Source organism: Triticum aestivum, chromosome 7D, assembly GCF_018294505.1.
Source record: "Triticum aestivum cultivar Chinese Spring chromosome 7D, IWGSC CS RefSeq v2.1, whole genome shotgun sequence".
NCBI lineage: Eukaryota > Viridiplantae > Streptophyta > Magnoliopsida > Poales > Poaceae > Triticum > Triticum aestivum.
Window position 1 is genome coordinate 642,712,116 of NC_057814.1, and position 10,012 is coordinate 642,722,127.

Here is a 10,012-nt window from a genome sequence, read left to right on the forward strand (position 1 = left end):
AGGAAGCGAGGCGCAAGAATTGGAGACAGGATGATCTCCATTCTCCATAATGGAGAGTCAGGGTCTATATTGTTTTATGCTATTTTACCTTAAAGAGGGTATTTCGGTCCTACCTAATACTGATGATCATGTGCTAAGAACAATTAAGTAGGGTTGGTTCGATGACTGTGAGGATGATGATCGATCGTATGACTTGTTATTAATAACGAGTAGAAGTTGTATGATGATGATTAGTAGGACTTGTTATTATATATGATGATGCATGATGCGTGCATGAAGAGTTATTATATATCAGCGGGTGAAATGAACATGGATTGGATTGAAGTGAAGGCAACATGCATGTGGTGCGTGTCGAAAGTAGTACAATCCAAACTTGATCAAGTCCGGATTAGTATTACTTTCGACATGCACCACATGTTGCCTTCACTTCAATCTAAGCCATGTTTAGGCATAGCAGTACGTAGCGTTGGTAAACCAAGCACGGAGATATAAGAGAGGACACTTCTCTCTAATAGCTACCTAATAACAACCTAAATTAACCCCCCAAAACCCCCAAACCCCCCCCCTTTCAAAAAAAAACAAAAACCTCAGCTCCTGCCAGGTGCTGACGCGTGGATGCCTATTGGTCCCGGTTGGTGGCACCAACCGGGACCAAAGGCCCTCCTGCCTGGGCTCCCCGCACCGGCCACGTGGACGGCCTTTAGTCCCGGTTCGTGTAAGAACCGGGACTAAAGGGCTAGGGCATTAGTAACGACCCTTTAGTCCCGATTCCTGAACCGGGACTAAAGGCCCTCATGAACCGGGGTAAAAGCCCCTTTTCCTACTAGTGAGGGTGGGGGGCGCGCCCCCTGCCTCGTGGGCCCCCTGACGCTCCACCGACCTCAACTCCAACTCCATATATTCGTGTTCGGGGAGAAAAAATCACAGAGAAAGATTCATCGCGTTTTACGATACGGAGCCACCGCCAAGCCCTAAACTCTTTCGGGAGGGCTGATCTGGAGTCCGTTCGGGGCTCCGGAGAGGGGAATCCGTCGCCGTCGTCATCATCAACCATCCTCCATCACCAATTTCATGATACTCACCGCCGTGCGTGAGTAATTCCATCGTAGGCTTGCTGGACGGTGATGGGTTGGATGAGATTTATCATGTAATCGAGTTAGTTTTGTTAGGGTTTGATCCCTAGTATTCACTATGTTCTGAGATTGATGTTGCTATGACTTTGATATGCTTAATGCTTGTCACTAGGGCCCGAATGCCATGATTTCAGATCTGAACCTATTATGTTTTCATGAATCCTATATACCCAAGAGATTGATCCCCACTATAGGTAATTATTTATACATGCAGCCTATCCAAGTCAGCAACTTGCCACATCAGCAATTCCTAAGGTGCATGAGGCTACAATGATCGTTTTGTTAACCGCGTACAGAACAACCCTCAAACAAACAAAAAACGGCGCTCATCTGTTTCCAGCCGTAAATCACGGACTCCGCTACAACGAAATGAATGCACCCTCATCCTAAAAAAAATGAATGCACCCTCACCAGTTTCCCGTAAACCACAGACTTTACTATCCCTAAAAAAAACGATAATCCCTCGCTTCCTCAAACCCCAATATATTCCCCTATCTACAACATCAGGGCGCCGTGCAGATGGTGCCGATCTCTACAGCAAGCCGCTCCTTCGGCATGACTGCCGATCCGGCAGGCCCTCGCGGGTCTTCGGTATTCTATCGGGCTATGTTCACGTCGCTGGCGTGTGCCCTGTTGGTCGAGATGGTGGTCGCGGTGCCCTGGTTGGCGTCTTTTCCGGCCAAAACCTGACCGGCCGCTTTATTTTTGGCCGAAAGGGCCAGGCAGGGCCTCCGTTGACATCGTCCGTTTGGGGGAGCGTTTCATCCACCGGCGTTCAACGATGTGTCGCATCAGCTGATTACTGCAGCAATGGTAGTCCTTTTCTTTTCAAGCTCAGTTCCTTGCAGCTTGGGAGGGTACTGCTTTCTTTCGATTATGAGTTTGTAAGTAGGCACGGTGAACTTTGGAGTGGACTTCCTTCTGCTTTTTCTGTTCTCCAGGGAACAACGGAGGCTAGAGCTACTCCATGTTCATTGTCTCCACTGTAGCTGGTTAGCCTGCATGTGCTCCCGATCTAAATCTCAATCGCCATGGGTGAGCCATCCCTTTCGTCTTCTCAACCTTCTCTATGACATGCACCTATCTCCAACGTGTGGTTGGTTTTTGATTTGTAAGTGCCACCCTATGAGGTCAACATTGCTGTCAGGACATCCAATCTCATAGAACTGATAGCAAAACGAAGTTGGATGGGTTGAAGTAATCCCAATGATTTTTAACTTGATGTGCCCTGCTACGGCACCATCTGTAAGTAAACTCTATCTCTTCTGATATAGTTTTGTTACAGATCTTGATGTATACACAAAAAAAGGGGCACTGGATTCACTGAAATCTTGCAATGATATGTATTTTTTTGCATGCTTCCGGTGGACAGATTGTAAACATAGTGTGATTGTTCTTTTTTTGAATAAGAACATTTCTATCCCTAACCTTTTCCACTAATTGTGACCTTATATGATTAGCGAATATACATATACATGTACACCTATTATTGATATTATGTTCGAATTATATTTGTTAATATTCAATCCAAATTGCTCACACTATGAATGCCGCAGCAACGCGCAGGGTATTATCTAGTATATGTGAGTTCTTGATCCTATCTTGCAAGTCTATAGTCACCTACTATGTGTTATGATCCGGCAACCCCGAAGTGACAATAATCGGGACCACTTCCGGTGATGACCATAGTTTGAGGAGTTCATGTATTCACTATGTGTTAATGCTTTGGTCCGGTACTCTATTAAAAGGAGGCCTTAATATCCCTTAATTTCCATTAGGACCCCGCTGCCACGGGAGGATAGGACAAAAGATGTCATGCAAGTTCTTTTTCATAAGCACGTATGACTATATTCGGAATACATGCCTACATTACATTGATGAATTGGAGCTATTTCTGTATCACCTTATGTTATGACTGTTAAATGATGAACCGCATCCGGCATAATTCTCCATCACCGATCCAATGCATACGAGCTTTTCACATATTGTTCTTCGCTTATTTACTTTTCCGTTGCTACTGTTACAATCACTACAAAACCCAAAAATATTACTTTTGTTACCGTTACCGTTACTTCCATACTACTTTGCTACTAAATACTTTGCTGCAGATATTAAGTTATCCAGGTGTGGTTGAATTGACAACTCAACTGCTAATACTTGAGAATATTTTTTGGCTCCCCTTGTGTCGAATCAATAAATTTGGATTGAATACTCTACCCTCGAAAACTGTTGCGATCCCCTATACTTGTGGATTATCACTGACGCTTTGAAGTTGCATCTTTTTCCTTTCTCTTTGAGAGGAAAAGCAAAATATGGCTTCTAGATTTTCCTAGAGGTAATATAACCTCATGGACTGATTGTTGCAGTAACTTTTTATCTAAAAAATTTCAATATGCAAAGGTTATGCAACTTCGTTCACAGATAACAAATTTTAAGAAAGAAGATCATGAGCTACCAGCGCTTGTGGGGGGTCGCATGAAAAAGGCTATAAGGAATTGTCATAATCATGGAATGGAAGAATGGTTACTCCCTTCATATGTTTTATAATGTCTTGAATCCTATGTCAAAACCATGCTTGATACATTGCATACAACGCTCTTAGTCCATTTCATACACATGTACATCAACATAGAAAGCAAAGATGTTTCCTTTGATGGTTTTGTTTCTACATTTTCCTTGCGGAGGAGAAGGAAGGAAAGATGAATCATGTGTTAGATTGTAACTAGCTAGAGTTTTGAGGGAAGACGGTGTGAATGAACTTGAGGAATCGCTCTGAGTAGAATTGTGGTTTAACAGAAGATATTGACAAGGGGTTGTACTTATACTTGATGGACTTATATGCATGCTCAATCTTCTTCTTCATGTTATACTTTTGGAGAATATCAATGATCCCTATGTAGAGTACCACATCATATACTTGCCAGAGCGATTTGCTGCCATCCTCTTCTTGTTTCTCCGCTCTTGCGGGCATGTTCACCCCTAGTTGGATTGGCAGCCTATCCAATTTGAGAACAAAAATTAATCATCTATTGAACTCACAAATAACATTAGAACTAGAACATGAGAATTGACTAACATAAATTAATGAATGACCTTGCTGTGCCTGGAATCAGAAGATCCACTTCCTCAAAACAAGCAGACGACAAACCCAGTGGGCTTCCCCGTATGTGAGGGCTAACAACGATTTCACCCTTTTGGTCGCTACCTCTTTGCACCAAAACCAACCCTTCACGATAGTTACAAGCTGCTTTTTCCTCCATGGAATCTACATTAATCACCACCTCCCAACATTAGCAACAATTAACCAACACATTGATATTGTAAATGACATGTTATTGACTCAATACTTAGAGGATTTACATAAAAGTAATATATATGCCCGACGAAAATATGCATGCATAGTGCTTACCACCTTCTGTAAGATTGGTCAGTTTGTCTAGCACAAGACTTTCATGGCATGATGCTCCTCTTTTTAGGCTTTGACGAGCACGATAATGCAAACCAAGAAGCAAGCTGTAATCCATTATACCCTGATTCCTAAGAAACTCGCTGTCGGTCCCAATCTGCCTACATAGAACAAGAATTAAACATGGTTGTTAAACTCAAAAATAGTCATGGCAATACATTTTTGTCATTCGTAGTGAATGCTTACTTAAGCAAAGCATCCCTCCAAGAAGGCTCGAGATAAAATGAATAGTTCAGATCTAAGTCTTTAAATGTCGTGTTCACGTCAATTTCAATTTTTTCATTTGAGCGGCCCAAAGATGAACCTTTCAAATCAAATCTTCGATGGACTCTAAGTTCTGTGTAGAACATGTTTCCCATCACTACAAATCGGAACTGCAAATACAAACAATCAAAACAAATGGTTCAACATTAGTCATTATTTCTAACAAAAATAACATCAATTCTAACTAATATACCCTTTTAGAACCGAATGAAATGCACTCCCATGTTAAAAAATGTACGATTTTTGGGAAATACATTAATTTGACCATCAACCGCAACCGTGATATGTTAGAGAAACATGTACACACAAATACCATCAAAATACATTCCTTGACAAATATATAGCAATATGTTAACATGATCAATCTATGTATGTATTACTAGCCGAAACAAAATTAAATCACAACTTCTATTAATTTTTGCATATTTATAAAATGAGAGAGATCACAACTAATAATGTCATTACCTTTCGACCGCTGGAAGGTTTCACCCTATGGATGCCAAAAAATTTAGTTACGAGTGTGTTCTCATAAGTATGGACATGGTGATAATAGTATGGAAGCATACGCAAAAGAACCTACATGAAAATATGATGTCAACAAAATGTCAAGTAGCAAATGTAAGCACATGCACATTAGGACAAGTTTGAACTAAAGTTTTAATATGGATCAATAAGTGAGCTACAAAACCAATTAAGAACTAGAATTCCTTATGAGGACATGTTGAACATCATAAAAGCCAGATCTGGATCATTAAACATCACTAAAAATATATAGTGGTTCACTACTCAATAAAAATTCTAAAATCAGTAAGTGGACACAATACCTTTGCTTCAGATTTCCGAAGAGTCTTGATCATAAACCGGTCATCTTGCGATAAGAAAAAGATGCTTCCACTCTTTCCGGGAGAAGAGAGCTCTCTAAGAGCATCACTTCCGCAAATGGAGATCATATAATCTGTTGTATCAATCTTGAACATCTCCCTCAAGTTTCTATAATAAAAGAACAAGAAATTAATCATATTATGTTTTGAAATAGGACAAAATATCATGAGGAGGTCTGACTAGCTATTCAAATGAGGAAATACCAAATTGTATGAGTTGTTATTAACCCTCACCTAATGATGGTAGTTAAGCCATTGATAAGCCAAGTATAAGGAAGTACTACATTAACATAAGAACATATGTTGACCAAAATAATATACTCAATCTTATTAAAAGAAAAGTGAGATAAAGCAACAAACCGGAAAACCATTGGGCAATAGTCTTTCCACTTAAAATCTACCGCACAATGCGCAGGAGTAAGCCGTGACCCTGTTATGGGGAAGTTCATCCAGAAACATGCTCTGGGGCCATAATCAGAAGTTCTCATTTCACGCGCCTGAATCGGTGTAATCTTTCCAACTGTGTACCTGAGTAGCATAATGACATTTAACTTTTAGTGATCATTATTGGAAAATAAATTACTTGGGTATTCAACAAGAAACCCCCATGTTAATAAACAAGGCACAATCCTCTTTTGCGCATGGATTAAAGGTAGTGAACAATATATGTATGTACTAATATCAGAACATTACATGTCAATGCAACCGCAACAAACCAGGTAGATAGAGAGAAGAAAGTCCTCTAAAAGGTATTGAAATTTCAAATGATGATACCTTGTACTACATGTATGGATTACCTGATTCCAAGCTGCAGGCTGAGCATTAGATCATAGCTCATGTGCCCTTTGATTATCGTCTCTCCAGGCCTTTTGACATCCTTCGCCGCCTTGCTCTGCCGACGACGTCTCGCATTTTTGGACGTTTCTGAGTTGCCGTTGTTCAACACAATCTCGCTGATCAGAACACCTTGCGCATACTCCCTTTCGAGTACCTCGAGGCTAGAATCAGCACTGTTTTCACAACCTTGTGTTTCAGAATCTCCTGCACTTGGTTTAGCCATCCCAATGCTCCAGCGTCTCTGCAAAGACGGCTTCTCTGAGGGAGACTGCTGATCAAAACTCAAGTTGTTTCTTCTGGATAATCTAGCACCCCCTCGGTTCACACCGACATTTGTGTCGTTCTCGAAGGAAGAGGAGCATTGCATGACATTAGTGATGTCAGGCAGAACACCTCTCTTCCTTAGATCGTCGATGTAGAGCTCATGCTCGACGAGGACTCCGCGAGATTTCGGGAAGAAAGTGCCCTTCCCATCCTTGACCCCCCTTGTCCAGATGCCTAGATAGTACCCACCGTCCTCCCACGTGTACAAACCGTACCCATGCATTGTGTCGCCGAGCCAGTTCCCCTGAAATGAGTCCCCGGTGGTCCATGCAAGTACCCCTTTGCCAGACATGGTGCCATTTCTCATTGCGCCGACGTAGGTGCTGCGGTCTGCTGCCCATGTGTACCTACCATGGCCTTCCATCTGGCCTTGAGCCCATGAACCGAGGTATGTGTCTCCGTTGGGGTACGTTTGGAAGCCGACGCCGTGCTTGCGGTCCAGCTTCCATTGCCCCTTGTAGGAAGAAGAGGAGGTTTCGACATGTGTTCCTTCACCGTCCATGTAGCCAGCAGAGTACTCGCCATCGTAGACAGCTCCTGATGACGGCCATGTTGTTCTGCCATGGCCGTTCCTCATCCCTCTCCTCCACTCGCCGTCGTAGATGCAGACGGTACCAGACCAGACGTACCGGCCTGTGCCATCCGGTAACCCACATGATGTCGTGCCGGAGTAGATGTCACCGTTGGGTAGTGTGAGGTGTCTGACCGTGAGGTCGGCTGCAGGATTGGGTCTGGAGCTGGAAGCAGCATTTGGGTGGTTTTGTTGAGAGAGGGAAAGGTCAACCGTTGCTTGAACTTGAGGGTTGTTGGGCAGAGCAGAGGGGGTGTTTTGCATATTTAGGGACCCCCTGTACATACAGGAGATAGAAGAAAGAAAGGAAAGAATGAGTATCCTAGCTAGCTTCACGTTGAGCATAGAACTGAAAGAATATACATATACATCATGCATACAAGAAACAGCAAGTTGTGCCTCTGTTTTGGTTGCTCTGTTCTCTTTGATTGGAACATGTACATTAATTTATCATCGTAGTGGTTGGTTGCTGTGATGGCAGTGGTAATACAGATCACCAAGCCATAATAATGATAATAAAAATGCAGAGTCAGTAAAGAAGCATGTGCTTGAAGCATTTGCATATAGAGTCATCAGAGAAAATACATTCATCAGACAAAGTATATACCAGTGCTCCCTCCTTTTCTTTTTAGTCTACATACAAGACTTGTCTTAAACCAAATGTAGCAAATTTTGACTAGGGAATATCAACACTCAAAATCTAAAATCATTATGATTAGATGCATCATTGAATTAACTTTCATATTGTAGTATATCATTATGAGTGTTGTAGATGTTGATAATTTTGTATACAAATTTGGTCAAACTTTATGAAATTTGACTTAAAGAAAAATCTTATATGCAAAGTGAAAATAAACGGAGGGAGTACTAGTAGGCTGGAAATCTGAAAGGACAGGAGAAGGAGAAGCGATGAACTAGAGAGAGAAACTGCCGCATGTATGCATGCAAATGCAGTGAAGAGAAAGCATCTAGTATAGCAGCTTATCCAGCTAGCTTTGCCCTCCATGAATAATGAATTCCCCTCCATGCCCGTTGCTGCTTAGAGCTGGCCGGAGAGGGCGAGGGCGAGGGCGAGAGGAGTGGCATGCAGCTTGTCGGCGGCGACGGCGAGAGAGGGAGGAAGGAAGGGATGCTTACCTGTGCTGTGCGAGGCGACGAGAGGGAGGAAGGGATGGACGCCGGCCTCCTCTGCTCTGCTATGTCAAGTGAAACAAACAAGAAGAGGAATGCTGCTTCTCGTGATAGATTAGATTAGATACTCAATGTGGACTAGTAGTAGTAGTATTATTGTTTATTTTAACAAGAAGAGGCCAGACGAAGCAAGCAACTTGGCAAACATTTAGGAATTTTTTTAGCTACTATACTAAATGTACTCACGGAGGTGAACTGCCAATATAGTAGAGCCAAACGAAGAAGCAACTTGGCACACATTTCCGACAAAATTTACTACTACTCCCTCCATTCCACAATATAGTGCGCCCACGCTTCCCGAGATTCAAGTTTGATCGTCAGTTTAATCAACAAGACCGATTGCGGCGGGAGCAAAAATTGTACCACTGAATTCGTACTTTCGATATGAATTAAGTGTTATAATTTTTGCTTTCGCCACAATCAGTCTCGTTGGCTAAATTTATGGTCAAAGATCGGAAACGTGGGCGTACTACATTGTGGAACGGAGAGAATACTATTGAATACAAAGCAGCTCGCAGATGCCTAGACACGCAACATGCATGCTTCTTGTCTCTTTCCTCTCCCGGCCCGCAAGGGATCGCAAAATAACAAGATCCATGTGCAATGAGCGGCGTGCCATCTCAAAAAACCGATGAACGATTGAAACAGTTCAAACTCCAAAGTTTGATACATTTTGTGTGAGACAAAATAAATTCCGACAAAAACTAAAAGAATGTAGCATGACTGTGATTTGTAAACCGATTTGTTCGTTATTATCAGCAATTATATGATTGTGCGCATCACTTGATACAAAGGCCCAGGGCTTTTACCCACTTCTTGAAAGAAAATAAATATATAAGCATGCATGCACAGAGATGCTACGTCAGGTTATCTAAGCTAGCCTAGGCTTGTTATTGGATCGAAGAAAAGTAATGTCTTATCGTGTACAACTTCCACAGCGTTTGCTTGAGCTAACGGGTAGCCGCCAAAGTCGCATGCATGCACTAGGATATAGCATGATGGATGTGACGTCCACTGTCTAGTTTGTTTTGTGACGGCGACCTCCTAACGAGCTAAGAGCAACTCTAAGGGCAACCCGTGAAAACATCCGCGGACACGGAAGTGAGAGGTAGCCATCCAACGCTAGCCGTATAATACATTTTCATAACAACTCAAACCAATCAAATGAAATTCGTGCAAACTGGATGATTTTCATTCAAGTTCAAATATAATTTACATAAGAAGGTCGATATTTCGACCGGTTAACTAAAAAAATAAAAAAACCTAAACCATGTACCGGACGACCACCTCGTATGCGTGGCCGCCCTGTCCTGCCGCACCGCCGTTTCCGTCAGTGCCATCGTCC

The 10,012-nt window shown here is 42.3% G+C and overlaps 1 protein-coding gene across 6 annotated transcripts; it reads right to left on the reverse strand.

Moving 5' to 3' along the window:
* Nucleotides 1-3,628: 3,628 nt before the first annotated feature.
* On the reverse strand, nt 3,629-8,797 carry LOC123165605 (phosphatidylinositol 4-phosphate 5-kinase 9). 6 transcript variants are annotated; one of them, XM_044583289.1, is made up of 9 exons: nt 8,614-8,797; nt 6,542-7,753; nt 6,105-6,272; nt 5,688-5,853; nt 5,329-5,439; nt 4,786-4,973; nt 4,546-4,700; nt 4,227-4,398; nt 3,629-4,129 (listed from the first exon to the last, which is right to left on the reverse strand). In XM_044583289.1, exons 2-9 carry the CDS (start codon nt 7,738-7,740, stop codon nt 3,856-3,858), a joined length of 2,433 nt encoding a protein of 810 aa, XP_044439224.1. In that variant the 5' UTR covers nt 7,741-7,753; nt 8,614-8,797; the 3' UTR covers nt 3,629-3,855. The 6 variants fall into 6 exon arrangements, with proteins under 6 accessions (XP_044439224.1, XP_044439223.1, XP_044439221.1 ...); XM_044583288.1 differs by having other exon boundaries at nt 4,543-4,700; XM_044583286.1 differs by having other exon boundaries at nt 5,979-6,272.
* Between the last annotated feature and the right edge of the window lie 1,215 nt (nt 8,798-10,012).

What these genes read in the sequence shown, in the direction of transcription:
- LOC123165605 (XM_044583284.1), bottom strand. Translation starts at nt 7,740, where the DNA reads ATGCAAAACACCCCCTCTGCTCTGCCCAACAACCCTCAAGTTCAAGCA. An exon ending in GGCTTAACTACCATCATTAG is followed by an intron (nt 5,854 to 5,978) that starts GTGAGGGTTAAT and finishes CTTTTATTATAG; the next exon opens with AAACTTGAGGGAGATGTTCA. An exon ending in AACCTTCCAGCGGTCGAAAG is followed by an intron (nt 4,974 to 5,328) that starts GTAATGACATTA and finishes TTGTATTTGCAG; the next exon opens with TTCCGATTTGTAGTGATGGG.